The sequence below is a fragment of the Aotus nancymaae genome, unplaced genomic scaffold (genome assembly GCF_030222135.1).
Source record: "Aotus nancymaae isolate 86718 unplaced genomic scaffold, 86718_ANA_hifiasm-v0.15.2.pri h1tg000003l, whole genome shotgun sequence".
Taxonomy (NCBI): domain Eukaryota; kingdom Metazoa; phylum Chordata; class Mammalia; order Primates; family Aotidae; genus Aotus; species Aotus nancymaae.
The window spans coordinates 3,402,624-3,416,689 of NW_026988414.1; the positions used below are offsets into that span (position 1 = coordinate 3,402,624).

At 56.9% G+C, this 14,066-nt stretch overlaps 2 protein-coding genes across 9 annotated transcripts in view; one reads left to right on the forward strand and one right to left on the reverse strand.

Moving 5' to 3' along the window:
- The window catches only part of DYNC2I2 (dynein 2 intermediate chain 2), a 29,175-nt gene extending 20,823 nt beyond the window's left edge, over positions 1-8,352 (forward strand). Inside the window, exons 3-10 of the mRNA XM_064376393.1 lie at positions 1,005-1,253; positions 4,339-4,448; positions 4,925-5,082; positions 5,554-5,663; positions 6,050-6,217; positions 6,388-6,620; positions 6,914-7,071; positions 7,609-8,352. Coding sequence (XP_064232463.1) covers positions 1,005-1,253; positions 4,339-4,448; positions 4,925-5,082; positions 5,554-5,663; positions 6,050-6,217; positions 6,388-6,620; positions 6,914-7,071; positions 7,609-7,847 — 1,425 coding nt within the window. The 3' untranslated portion in view covers positions 7,848-8,352. The remainder of the gene's footprint in view (positions 1-1,004; positions 1,254-4,338; positions 4,449-4,924; positions 5,083-5,553; positions 5,664-6,049; positions 6,218-6,387; positions 6,621-6,913; positions 7,072-7,608) is intronic.
- SPTAN1 (spectrin alpha, non-erythrocytic 1) overlaps positions 7,921-14,066 on the reverse strand; it is an 84,996-nt gene continuing 78,850 nt past the window's right edge. For 4 of the 8 annotated variants that reach the window (XM_021674067.2, XM_064377441.1, XM_021674064.2 and 1 more), the window contains 8 exons: positions 13,782-13,894; positions 13,337-13,354; positions 10,920-10,974; positions 9,269-9,465; positions 9,110-9,163; positions 8,876-9,022; positions 8,640-8,787; positions 7,921-8,382 (listed from right to left, as the gene is read on the reverse strand). In XM_021674067.2, the coding sequence (XP_021529742.1) occupies positions 8,257-8,382; positions 8,640-8,787; positions 8,876-9,022; positions 9,110-9,163; positions 9,269-9,465; positions 10,920-10,974; positions 13,337-13,354; positions 13,782-13,894 (858 nt within the window). In that variant the 3' untranslated portion in view covers positions 7,921-8,256. Of the gene's footprint in view, positions 8,383-8,639; positions 8,788-8,875; positions 9,023-9,109; positions 9,164-9,268; positions 9,466-10,919; positions 10,975-12,082; positions 12,146-13,336; positions 13,355-13,781; positions 13,895-14,066 lie in introns of all 8 variants that reach the window. The other 4 variants (XM_021674068.2, XM_021674062.2, XM_021674061.2 and 1 more) reach the window with 2 other exon arrangements.

Here is a 14,066-nt window from a genome sequence, read left to right on the forward strand (position 1 = left end):
CACAATGATTGCTTCCACTCAGAGCCTTTGTTTGGTAAAGATTAGGATGTCTGTAAGAAAGGGAGGCTGGGCCAGGGGAGGTGGCTCACGCCTGTAATCCCAGCACTTTGGGAGGCCGAGGCAGGCAGATCATAAGGTCAGGAGATCAAGACCATCCTGGCTAACATAGTGAAACCCCATTTCTACTAAAAATACAAAAAATTAGCTGGGTGTGGTGGCATGCTTCTGTAGTCCCAGCTACTCCGAAGCCTGAGGCAGGAGAAACGATTGAATCTGGGAGGCAGAGGTTTCAGTGAGCCAAGATGGCGCCATTGCACTCCAGCCTAGGTCACCCTGTCTCAAACAAAAAAAAAAAAAAAAAAAAAAAGGGAGGCTGGCCTCTCCTGCCCTGTTCTGATGTTTGTATCTATGCCAGGTACAGCCAAGCAGGGGACCAGCAATAGGCGTGGTGGCGGGGTGGACAGCAAGGCCTTTAGGGGCGGTGATCTCTGCCTCCCACCGGGCAGCTCAGAGTGGATGCTGGAGCTGCCACTGCTTACCCAGGTACTGGGAGGGCTGCCCGCCAAGGGAGGGCCTGGTGGTGTGAAGCTGGGCTGTTCGTGGGCCTGTTCAGACCATGTGTGCCAGGTGCTGCTGCCGCCATCATGGCTCTGCCTGCCCTCTGCGTCTTCAGAAATGGAGCCTCTGGTGCCTCCAAATCATTGCACCAGAAGTTTCAGGGCAGGCTCTCACTGGCTTGTTTGGGTCACGTGGCCAGGCCTGAATTGGTCACTGTGGCTGAGGTAGGGATACAGTGCTCTGATTGGCTGGCACTGACTGATCGTGGGACATAGGAGAGTCAAGGGGTCATCACTAATCCAGACCTCACTGAGAGAGGCTCTGTAGCCTGAGACCCACAGCAGCCAGGAGGGGGTCAAGTGGAGGGAAGAGGGGCAGGCAGGGGGTTGGGCAGGGGCTGTGTGAGGACAGCAGAGTAGTGACGCTCATTTTCACCCTCCCTCCAGAAAAGTTGCCAGACGGCCAGCATTGTCACTGCTGACGCATCTGCCCAGGTTCGGAATCATGCTGACGCCCAGGTGCAGACGGAGGCCCTGGAGCCTGTCAGCGTGCAGCCCCCATCCCGGTGCGACATCCCCCGGCTCGCAGCCTTTCTTCGGAGAGTGGAAGCCATGGTCATCCGAGAGCTGAACAAGAACTGGCAGAGCCACGCGTTTGATGGCTTCGAGGTGAACTGGACTGAGCAGCAGCAGATGGTAGGGGACGGGCTGCTGCAGCCTCGGTCCAGCCCCTGCCCCACTTTTGTCTGTCCTTGTTTTCCTTCCCACAGATAACAGCCGTACCAGTCTTAGTCACAGCTGGCACTCACCAGGCTCATGTCCTGCCTGGTGCTGGGCTAGGTTTCCAAAGAATAAGTCAGTGAGCCTTCACTGCTGTCCTGGAGGGAGGTGTTCTGTCCGTTTTACAGTTGGGGAGATGGACACCCTAAGTGGAAGTAACATCCAGAGTGAAACTGAACAGGTGGGCAGTGCAGGCAGGCTAGAGCCTGGGGGCCCAGCTGCCGTGCCTCCCCATATATGGTGTAGTGAGGGCCCAGTTCAGAGTGTCTCCTGTGGCATCTCATTTACTCCTCAAAACAACTATATGAGGCCCGGTGCGGTGGCTCACGTCTGTAATCCCAGCACTTTGAGAGGCAAACATAGTGAAACCCCGTCTCTACTAAAAATACAAAAATTAGCCAGGCATGGTGGCGGATGCCTGTAACCCCTGCTACTTGGGAGGCTGAGGCAGGAGAATGGCTTGAACCTGCTGGAGATTGTGGTGAGCTGAGATCACACCACTGCACTCCAGCCCGAGTGATAGAGTGAGATGGAGTTTCACTCTGTTGCCCAGGCTGGAGTGTAGTGGCGCAATCTCAGCTCACTGCAACCTCCACCTCCTGGGTTCAAGTGATTCTCCTGCCTCAGCTTCCCGAGTAGCCGGGATTACAAGCGCCTGCCACCAGGCCTGGCTAATTTTTATATTTTTAGTAGAGACAGGTTTCTCCATGTTGATCAGGCTGGTCTTGAACTCCCAACCTCAGGTGATCCACCTGCCTCGGCCTCTCAAAGTGCTGGGATTACAGGTGTGAGCCACTGTGCCTGGCAAAAATAAAAATAAAAAATAAAAAAAATAAATTAGGGTCTGCTATGTTGTCCAGGCTGGACTTCAAATGGTCTCAAAGAGGTGCTCCTGACTCAGCCTCCCAAGATGAATGAATGAATGAATGAATTCATTAATTAATTTATGAGACGGAATCCTGCTCTGCCACCCAGGCTAGAGTGCAGTGGTGCGATCTCTGCTCACTGCAACCTCTGCCTCCTGGGTTCAAGCAATTCTCCTGCCTCAGCCTCCCAAGTAGCTGGAATTACAGGCGCCTGCTACCACGCCTAGCTAATTTTCGTATTTTTTTTTTTTTTTTTTGAGATGGAGTTTTGCTGTTGTTACCCAGACTGGAGTGCAATGGTGCAATCTCGGCTCACCGCAACCTCCGCCTCCTGGGTTCAAGCAATTCTCCTGCCTCAGCCTCCCGAGTAGCTGGGATTACAGGTGCCCACCACCACACCTGGCTAAGTTTTGTATTTTTAGTAGAGATGGGGTTTCACCATCTTGGCCAGGCTGGTCTTGAACTCCTGACCTCATGGTCTGCCCGCTTCGGGCTCCCAGAGTGCTGGATTACAGGCGTGAACCACCGCGCCTGGCCTTAGCATCATGTTTTCAAGGTTCATGTGTGTTGTGGCTTGGATTGGTTGTGCGTTCCTTTTGCGGCTACATAATGTTCCATTGACAGACCACGTTTATCCACTTCTCAGTTGATGGAGTTGGCGATTTGGGCTGTTCCACTTTTTGGCTATCGTGAGTAGTGCTCCTGTGGACACTGGTGTACAGGTGTCCGTGTGGACATGTGCTTGCGTTTCTCGTGGGTTTAAGTCTGGGAGGGGAGCTGCTTGTCCTGGTTCTCCACAGCAGAGGCGTCTTGCGTGTGCCGCGGCAGTGCACGGGGTGTCGGCTGTGCAGCTTTCTATGAACACGGGGTCTTTCCACTGGATAGTTTCTTTTTTATTTTTTTGCAAAATGAATTTTGTTTTTTTTGAGACAGGGTCTTGGTCTGTTGCTTAGGCTAGAGGGCAGCAGTGCAGTCTCAGCTCACTGCAACCTCTGCCTCCTGGGTTCAAGTGATCCTCCCACCTCAGCCTTGTGAGTAGCTGGGATGACAGGTGCTCGCAACCATGCCCAGCTAATTTTTATATTTTTGGTAGAGATGAGGTTTCATCGTCTTGTCTAGGCTGGTCTTGAACTCCTGAACTCAAACGATCCTCCTGCCTCAACCTCCCACAGTGCTGGGATTACAGGTGTGAGCCGCCACTCCCAGCCCTCAGTGGATACTTCTTTTAAGTAGAATCATGAGGTCAACAGATCTGAAACTTCAGAGGATCTGGGAGACTGTTTGGATCCCTGGCACACACCACTTCCTGGGCAGCTGGTGCCTACCCCTGGCCGGGCTGGTCATCAGTCTCCTCACATGTGGCTCTGGCTGGGTGGGGGCTGAAAGCAAGATGCTAGAGAGCCTGACAAAAAATTGTGTATAGCCGGCATGGTGGCTCACATCTGTCATCCCAGCGCTTTGTGAGACCAAGGTGGAAGGATTACCTGTCAGGAGTTTGAGATTAGCCTGGGCAGTGTGGTGAAACCCCATCTCTGCTAAAAATACAAAAATTAGCCAGGTGTGGTGGCGCATGCCTGTAATCCCAGCTACTTGGGAGGTTGAAGCATCAGGATCACTTGAACCTGGGAGGCAGCAGTTGCAATGAGCCGAGATCGTAACAGTGCACTCCAGCCTGGGCCACAGAGCAAGACTCTCTCAAAAAAGAAAACCAACTAACCACCACCAACAAAAAATCATGTGCGTGTAGCACCACGTGATGTCGGGTGGTTGGCTCGGCTCCTGTCAAGTGTCCCGCTCAGCCGCGTTGGACACTTTCATGCTGCTGGGCAGCCAACCTATATTTCTGCTGCAGCCGCTGAGGCTTGGAAACTGTGGAATGCTCCTGTGAGGGCAGCCGCTGCTCTGGGTGGGAGCCTGGTTGGCCTTGATTCTCAGGCTTTGCCTTCTGGGCTTCTGGAAGCATCCTGCTGGGGCAAATGTGAGGATGAACGTCCCACATTTTCCTCTAGGCCTTGTTTGGGAGACTTGAGGGCCTCTAGGGCTAAGGGTGGCCCGGTCTAGGTGAGGTTTGGTTAGGCGGCCATAAAGCCCCCTGCTGGTGGCTTTGGGACTCAGGGTTGGGGATGTCTCCGCAGGTGTCTTGTCTGCATACCCTGGGCTACCCCCCAGCCCAAGCGCAGGGTCTGCATGTGACTGGCATTTCCTGGAACTCCACTGGCTCCGTGGTGGCCTGTGCCTACGGCCGGTGAGTGGCCTCGGGGTGGGTGAGGGGCAGTGTGCCATCCCAGGACCCTTGCTGGGCCTCAGTCTCTTCAGTTGTGTGTGGAAGAGTTGGCCCCAAGAGCCCATCCTGGGAGTCTCTTCTCAAGGCTTCCTGGGCAGGGTTGACAACAAGTGGCAGGAGAAGAGCAGGGAGCGGGGCTGAGTGCCAGGACCGCCACCCCCCCACCCGGTGGCCCCGGGCCTGCCTGCCTCGCCCGCCCCACCAGCTTCTTCCCCATCCTGCATGGCATGGACTGTCCTTGGTGCCTGGGGACCCTTTTCCAGAGAATGCCACGCCCTTGGGGTGCTGGAGCGGAGCCTGGGGCACTTCAGTACCCAGAGTAGTGCCTGGTGGTGACAAGGACACAGTTGAATGTGTTGGCTAGTGGGGAGAGAAGTGGGGTGGGTGACAGGAGCCTGACCTAGGGACACAGCCAGCTCAGGCCTGTCCCTACACAGGGTGGACCACGGGGACTGGAGCACGCTTAAGTCCTTTGTGTGTGCCTGGAACCTGGACCGGCGAGGCCTGAGTCCCCGGCAGCCATCGGCTGTGGTGGAGGCACCTAGCGCCGTCCTGTGCCTGGCCTTTCACCCCTTGCAGCCCTCCCACGTTGCAGGTGAGTCGCCTGCTGCCTCCGCCACCTCTCCTCTCAGGACTCAGCTTCCCGGCCTGCAGAGGTGCACAGGGAGCTTTCCGTGGGCCCTCTGGCTGGGAGACAGGAAGGTGGGCCCTGACCCCCTTGGCCTGGAGCCCAGGTGAAGCCCTGCAGTTGTGGAACTCGGAGTCTGGAAGGGGACCAGGGTCAGGGCCAGGGCTGGGGGCTGTGCAGAGGCTGGAAGAGGCAGGTGCCCTCGGGAACCTGTCAGTGGGATGGGGCAGGTGAAGCTGGAGGGAGCTGCCAGGTGCAGGGCAGGGGTGTCCGGCAAAGCTCCCTGGGGTGCAGCAGTGGGGCTGGGGGGCCAGGACTCTACCTCTTCAGGGACGGCTTCTGTTGCCTGGCCCTGTATGTGGGTCGGGGAGGGTGGTTGGCCAGGAAGCCAGGCTGGGAACAGGGCTGAGTCTCTGCCCAGGCCCACTGTCCCTGCAGGAGGGCTGTACAGTGGCGAGGTGCTGGTGTGGGACCTGAGCCGTCCTGAGGACCCACTGCTGTGGCGCACAGGCCTGACAGATGACACCCACACAGACCCCGTGTCCCAGGTCAGGGAAGGGACTGCTGGGTGGGGTGGGCCCTGAGGCAGAGCGGGGAGAGGGCGCCCACTCTCCTAGGAAGGTCACCCAGGCGTTGGCAGTTGGACAGCTGCCTCCTGCATTCTCGGAGCTCTGACAGCATGAGTCACCCCCTTAGGAGCCACTCCCAGAGCCCTGTGGCCATTCCCAGCCTCCTCTGCAGGCGCTGCAGCGCTGGGATTCTGCGACTGGAGAGGGCCCTGGGAACCCTCCAGGCCTGCCCCCTAGTGGGTGAGCCTGGCTCTGGGTCCTCCCCAAGAATTCTTTTTCCTGGAAGAGAGGGAGGGTGGGAGTGGAGTGTGACACCTGGGCAGGTGTCCTTTGTCTTCGTCCCACCCCGCATGCTGTCATCTCAGGTGGTGTGGCTGCCGGAACCCGGGCATAGCCACCGCTTCCAGGTGCTGAGTGTGGCCACCGACGGGAAGGTGCTGCTCTGGCAGGGCATTGGGACGGGCCAGCTGCAGCTCACAGAGGGCTTCGCCCTGGTCACGCAGCAGCTGCCACGGAGCACCAAGCTCAAGAAGGTATGCAGCACCCAGAAATGGCCCTGGCCTGCACCAGTGAGCCTTGGGGGCGGGAGGGTGTGGCCAGTGGGCCTGACTTGCTGTGATCCCCCATACTGTTCTCTGGCTCTGTTAGGACAGTGCCATCTGATGCCCTTGGCTCTGACCCTTGTGCTGCCATTTATCCACAGCATCCCCGGGGAGAGACCGAGGTGGGCGCCACGGCAGTGGCCTTCTCCAGCTTTGACCCGAGGCTGTTCATTCTGGGCACGGAAGGCGGCTTCCCGCTCAAGTGTTCCCTGGCAGTTGGAGAGGCGGCCCTCACACGGATGCCCAGCTCCGTGCCCCTGCGGGCCCCGGCACAGTTTACCTTCTCTCCCCACGGCGGTCCCATCTACTCTGTGAGCTGTTCGCCCTTCCACAGGTAGGTAGGAGAGGCCTCGGCCTCGGGCACAGTGGGACCAGGGCGTCCCTGTCCTGTGGGTCCCTAGCCTGCCAGGCCTCATGACAAACCGCTGCAAGTTCTTGCCTTCTGCGTGCCCTGAGCCCCGCATGCAGCTCTTTCCTGGTTGGCCCCAGGCACCGTCTCTTCTCTAATGAGAGGACCGACGAGGCCCTTCACAAGCCTGGCAGCCCAGGAGGGGTCTGGTGTTGGGGACCAGCACCACCCAGACACCAGCATCAATTCCCTTACCTGGCCCCCTGCATCCCATCTAGGAATCTCTTCCTGAGCGCGGGCACCGACGGCCACGTCCACCTGTACTCCATGCTGCAGGCCCCGCCCCTGACCTCGCTGCAGCTCTCTCTCAAGTACCTGTTTGCTGTGCGCTGGTCCCCAGTGCGCCCCTTGGTTTTTGCGGCTGCCTCTGGGGAAGGTAGGAAGGGGCCACCGGGCCTGGATCTCTTTAAGGGGTGGCCTGGGCCCTGCTTGTATCTGGGGTTCTGGGTTGGGGAGAGACCGCATGTGGGGGTAAGGACAGCTTCCCTCAAGCGACCATGGCTGCACGTGGCAGAATTAAACCCGGGTGTCAGCCACCTCCTTCCTGCTGTGTGGTTGGTCTCTAGTTTAGTTTTTCTTTTTTTTTTTGAGATGGAGTTTCGCTCTTGTTACCCAGGCTGGAGTGCAATGGCGCGATCTCGGCTCACCACAGCCTCCACCTCCTGGGGTCAAGCAATTCTTCCGCCTCAGCCTCCCGAGTAGCTGGGACTACAGGTGTGCGCCACCATGCCCAGCTAATTTTTTTTGTATTTTTAGTAGAGACGGGGTTTCACCTTGTTGACCAGGATGGTCTCGATCTCTTGACCTCGTGATCCACCCGCCTCGGCCTCCCAAAGTGCTGGGATTACAGGCGTGAGCCACCGCGCCCGGCCTAGTTTAGTTTCTTACTCCATGTATCTCCTTCTCCTTGCAGGTGACGTGCAGCTGTTTGATCTCCAGAAAAGCTCCCAGAAACCCACAGTTTCCATCAAGCAAACCCAGGATGAAAGCCCTGTCTACTGTCTGGAGTTCAACAGCCAGCAGACTCAGCTCTTGGCTGCGGGCGATGCCCAGGGCACAGTGAAGGTGTGGCAGCTGAGCACGGAGTTCACGGAACAAGGGCCCCGGGAAGCTGAGGACCTGGACCGCCTGGCAGCGGAGGTGGCCACCTGAGGGGTCCTGGGAGGCGGGCGCAGCGCCTTGCTGTGCTGAGCCCTGATGTGAGGTGAATGAAGAAAAGCAAAGCTTTGGGTGAAGAGTTGTCATTTATTTGTCTTTTACATGAAAACAGAGTTGTTGGGGGAGGAAGGAAGGGAGAACAAGAAGGGGAGGAGCCAGCTGCTTTGATTTTTCTGAAGTCGGAATGAGGGCAGCTGCTTCAAGACATGGATCTGGGTCCCCACAGTGACATGGTGATTGTGACTGGACCGGAAGCGGGTTAGTGAAGCACCATTTTCTACTAAAAGTCTTACTCCAAGCTAAGCAGGCTTAAGGTTACCATGGAAAGAGCGAGCATATGGGAGTGGACATGCAGCAAGGCGACATGGGGCAAGCAGTGTGGGGTGGATGACCAGGGAGCAGCTCAGTTCACAAAGAGTGAGCGGGTGAACTCCACGTAGTCGAATGCAGTGGGGAGTTCGCGGCCCTTGCTGTCCACATAGGGCTTCATGTGGGAGACGCAGTAGTCGGCTTGTTCCCGGGTCAGGTTCTGGGGGAAGGGACGGTGCCCAGTGCCTGAGCCAGCTGCATCCACTTCATACCCAACCTCCCAGGGCCCAGGGGCTCAGGGCTTAGAGCCGCCCCTACGAGCAGATCCAGGACCTCAGCCCATACTGAGTTTTGATTTGTGAGTGGGGAGGAAACTCCTGTACCCAGCAAGGCCTGTTGCCCCAGACTCAGCTCTGCCACAAATTTGCCTTTAGTTTTCCAAAGGAAAGCTCTTTATCCACCTCCCGGGGCCCGTACCTGGTAGAGCTCCTCCTTGGTCACGTAAGGCTTTCCCTCTGAGCTGAGGGCCCGGAAGGCGCTCTCGATCTCCTCACTGGACTTGACGTTCTCAGTTTCACGGCTGATCATGAAGGCCATGTATTCTTGCAGGGAGACGTGGCCATCTCTGGGAGGGGAGGGGAGGCAAGTGCCTGAGCAGGGAGGCCAGGTGGGAGCTCAGAGCGGAGGCTCACGGTACCCGGCCTGAGCCTCACCTGTTTGGATCCACTGTGTCCAGGATTGCCTCGAACTCAGGGTCAGGTTCCCCTTCCTCCACCATGGGCAGGTCATAGCCCAGGGAGCGCAGGCAGGATTTGAACTCCTGGTGGTTCAGCCTGCCAGACTTGTCCTTGTCAAAGTGTCTGCAGCACAAAGCCAAGGGCAGCTCAGCACACAGCCCTGCTGCCGACCACCCCCCACCCAGCCAGGACGAGTAGGGCTGAACTCACTTAAACATCATGCTGAATTCTTTGAGGGCCTCCTCAGTCACACCTGTTGTGTTCCTGGAAGAAAAACAGAATTAGGGAGCAGACCCTCCTCACTGTAGGTGACCTTTCCTCCTCCTCCCTGCTCTGGGCTGAGCCTGGGCGCACAGTCCTCCCAGGTACCTGGCCTGGATCTGCTGCTCCAAGTTGTGCTGCATGCGCATGCCCAGCTGGTCCAGCTGGTCCCACTGCTGGGCCAGGCCCACAGTGCTGTGCTCTGTGTACTTGTTGTCCAGGATGAGGGCCTCCTCCATGGCAGCCCCCAGGTCCTCAATCTTTTTGAGCTGACTTCTCATGGCTCGGATTTCCTGATGCTTGCGCTGCAGGGGTGGGGAGCACAGATGCTCGGACAGGGGCCCTCAGCTCAGCCACCAGCCCAGGAGCCACTTACTGCCCTCCTTGGGCTCCTGCTCCAGGCTTGGCCTGAGACCTCTTAAAACAAGAACATTATAGAACAGGAATAGTGGGATGGGGCAAAGCTGAAGAAATCCCAATAACCTCAGCAGAGGGAAACACTTTAGATGTGAGGCTTACAAACCAGCTGCTAGACCTGCCAGAGAGCAGGCTTCAACAAGGATAAGTGCAGGGAGGACTCCAGGGAGCAATGGCCAGAGAGTTTTATTTATTCATTTCTTTTTTTTCTTTTTTTTTTTGCACATAAAATAAGGACAGTGGAGAAGATATTTGTTTTTGAAATGGAGTCTTGCTCTGTCGCCCAGGCTGGAGTGCAATGGCACAATCTCACCTCACTGCAGCCTCTGCCTCCTGGATTCAAGTGATTCTTCTGCCTCAGCCTCCTGAGTAGCTGGGATTACAGCCACCTGCCATCATGCCCAGCTAGTTTTTTGTATTTTCAGTAAAGACAGGGTTTCACCATGTTGACCAGGCTGGTCTCGAACTCTTGACTTCTAGTAATCCACCTGCCTCGGCCTTCCTCAAGTGCTGGGATTACAGGTGTGAGCCACTGTGCCCAGCACCAAAGACTTTAAAGTGAAGAGCCCTTGCCTGGGAGCGGGGGCTCATGCCTGTAATCCCAGCACTTTGGGAGGCCAAGGTGGGTGGATTATGAGGTTAGGAGTTCAAGACCAGCCTGGCCAATATGGTGATTCCCTGTCTCTACTAAAAATATAAAAATAAGGCCAGGCATGGTGGCTTATGCCTATAATCCCAGCACTTTGGGAGGCTGAGGTAGGCGGATCACCTGAGGTCAGGAGTTCAAGACCAGCCTGCCTAGCCAATATGGTGAAACGCTCTCTCTACTAAAAATATAAAAGTTAGCCAGGTGTGGTGGCAGGTGGCTGTAATCCCAGCTACTCAGGAGGTTGAGGCAGGAGAATCGTTTGAACCCAGGAGACGGAGGTTGCAGTGAGCCGAGACCATGCCATTGCACTCCAGCCTGGGCAACAAAAGCCAAACTGTGTCTCAAAAGATACATAAAAATAAATAAAAATTAGCCAGGTGTGGTGGCACACATCCATATTCCAGCTATTTGAAGGGCCAAGACAGGAGAATTACTTGAACCCAGGAGGTGGAGGTTGCAATGAGCTGAGATCGCACCACTGCATTCCAGTCTGGGAGAGAGCACTAGACTCCGTGAAGTAAGGAGAGACAGAACAAGAGAAAGAGAGATAGTGAAGAGCCCTAGATTGCTTTAGGCCAAGGGAAAGGGTAACCATGGCGCATCTAGTTCCTGACTAAACCAAGAAGGAAAGGGTAGCCTGGGGGCTGGCTGGGTGAAAGGTCTGGGCTAGGCCACAGCCCCAGGAGTACTTACTTTGGTAGCTTCAAGCTGGGATTCCAGGGTCCCCGACTCTTCCACCATGCAGGACCTAAACATGGAAGGGCAGTGAGGAAACGGGTCTGCTCCCAGCTGACCGAGAGCTCAGCATGAACCTCCCCTGAGAGAGAGCAATGCCTGGCAACCTCACATTCCTTTTAAGGAAACCAACCCTAACTGCAGTTGGCCATCTTTACCTAATGGGCCCCAGGGAGCCAGGGAGGGCAGACAGCATTTCTCCCATTTGAGAGATGGGAGGCTGCTCCTTTGTGGTGGGCCAGAGCTAAGCCCACTCATCTTGCTCCCAGGCCAGGATGACTCAGGAATGGAGTTTAAATTCCCCCATGGGTGCAGAGTGGCTGCAGGCCTGTCTGAGCATCCTCTCTCTGCAGCCATGGTGGGGATGGGACACCCTGACACCTGACAGGAGACCTCAGGGCAGAGGGGAGGCTGAGAACCTGACAGCCCCACCACAGAAACTTTGGAGTGCCCTGGCACGGTTCCTGCAGGGGGAGCCCCATTCTAGGGGAAATGAGAGCATGGCCCTGCAGACAGGGACACAAGTGGAGTGCTGGGAGATCACGACCAACTGTGTCGAAAGGCGGGAGATGGCTGTGACTAAACCCAGATCTTGGTTCCATCATCTAGACACTGCCAGGGCAGGGGCAAGTGTCTGAGAGCAGGTGGGCTTTGGGGAGCCTCCTTCCCAACAGAACACAGTGCCAGGTCACAGAGACTACCAGTGAACAAAGACAAACAAGTTAGGGTTACGTGCAGGGACGAATTCACGGTGTGTGTGGCCTTGGTGGGGTTTTAGCCCAGGCTCCCCTGTACCCACATTTGCCCCAACCTACCCTTTTAAAACCCAGCGAGCCAGGGTTAGCTCTGCAATCTCCCCAAATTCAAAGTGCTCTAGCAAGGCAAGGCACCAGGCTTCCTCCTACCCCAGCAGGTCAGACTCACAGTCACGCCATGTCCCCCCGGGGAAAATGCCCCCAGGACCTGGGGGCAGGAGGCTGGGTGCCGGTGCAGTGGGAGGACAGACCCCTCCTTCCCAAGCGGCCGAGGGCGGCAGGTTAGTCAGGGTGGAGCCGCCTGGGGATGTCAAGAGTGCATCAGTAAAGCCACAGTGAGGTAAGAAGAGAAATAAGGAGAAAAACCTTCCAGACAGATCATCCCCAACTTCATACTGATAGACACGAATGACCCGACGATATGCTATGCTATTCAAAGAAAAGAAACCGAATGAATACACCAAAGGGAGGGGAGGCAAGAGCACACTGCGACAGATACACACAAAGCCCAAGCTGCAGGGCACAGGCAAGGGCAACCCGGTGCCCAGTGGGTACCTGGAGGCAGCAGGCCCAATGGCTCACCCCAGGCAGCTCACACTAGGAATGGGCAAGATTGGGCAGGGCTTGGGAGGAGCCATAAAGTGAGGGGAGCGTGGCACCTTATGGAGACAAGAGCAAGAGCAGCAGACAGCCATGGGGCAGGGAGGGGAGTCAGGTGGCCAGGATGTCCTACGGGCACAGGCCGGAAACTGCGATCCCTATGTCCCCAGCTGCTCTGCCATCAGAACTTGTGGCCTGGCTGTTTTGGGTCTATTTCTCCCCTAGCAGCCTTTACAGGCTTGATGTGCCTGCGTGCAGTCTCAGGAGTGCAGGCTAAGCCACTGTAGTCCCACCAGCCCTGGCTTTCACAGCAGGCTTCGCAGATTACAAAGGTGACCCACCCAGGCGGAGGCCCCAGGCTGAGCAGAGAAGCCCCTGCTGGGACTGGGTGGCACAGCCCTGTTCCTCCCTGGAGCTCCTCCCACATCCTGTCTCTCTATCACATCATAAGGGAGGTATTTTTGCCTTCTATTAGGGCAGACAGTTCCTGTTACCATCCTTGACCCCAGGAAAGTGAAGTGGCAGCCTCAGCTACGTGTGGGGTGTCAGAACCCAGCCCTTCTCAGCTGTGGACTTACTGTACCCTGCCTGAGCCCCCAACACTGTCATCCACTTTATACCCACTGCACACTCTTGGACACACTGGGGAAGCAGAGGCAAGAGCCCAAGAGAGCCTGGTGGCTGGACAGGCGTGGGGGTTCTTGGGGCCTCTGGACTCCAGCTCTGGTCTTCGTGCTTCATCACCTTCCCTAACCAAAGTGAGCCCTTGGAATCACCCAGTAAAATGCAGGTGGCTCCCCCTGGCTTGAAGGCTCTATTGGGGACTAGGGACCACGGGCTATGGGGCAAGGCACACTCTTCGTCAGGTGATGGGAAAGGTGAGAGGGAAGTGCAGCCCGCCCTGGGCAGGAAGGCCCATCCCAGGATCCACCACAAGCCAGGCCACAGGACAAGGGCAGAGGGGCAAGCGCATGAGACCCCCACACGACAAGCCCGGAGAAGGAAGAAAACAATATTAACCCATCAAGGAGATATGTCCTGTGGAGAGCAGATCCAAGCAGCCATGAGACAAGGTGGTGTCCGGACAACAGCAGCAATCGGGAGGCGGGGGGCAGGAAGACGACACAAGAAAGAAAAACAAAAGCGAGAACATCAGTCCCCAGTGCACAGACCCTGCATCGTCTGTCGCCAAGTCACGCGTGGGGCTGACCACGCGCCCTGCATGGTCCCACTCAATCCAGGCTCTCTAGCAACTTGATCTCTGGAACGTGCAGCACCGAGAGGCTACTCTACCTCTGCCCCCACTCCCAGCTCCAGAGCCCCACCAGGTGTTGCCAGCCCAGCTTTATTCCAAGGCTGCCTCTAGTTTTACACCAAGCACCCCACCTTCTTGGGGCTGGAAGCTCCCCAGGGCTTAAGCACAGCAGGGACATGCTGCTGCCCTCTGGCCCCAATGGGCTGGCACCTGGTCTCTTGGATCCACTGGTGGAAGGCGTTGGCGTGCTGGGCAAACTCCTGGCGCAGCTTGTCGTTCTCCTCCTGCCGCCGTTGTTCCTTCTGCAGCTCCAGCTCTCTCTCCTGAGGGCCAAAGTGGGGCAGATGCTGTGCACTGCTGCAGCAGTGACACCGGCCCCTCCTTCACAGGTGGGCTCAGGATGGAGGTGGCCTCCTCCCCCCAAGGAACCTCCCAGAGATGACAAGGGAAGGAGGCTGGGAGACATGAGGCCGGCTCAGAGCACCTGGTAGCTCT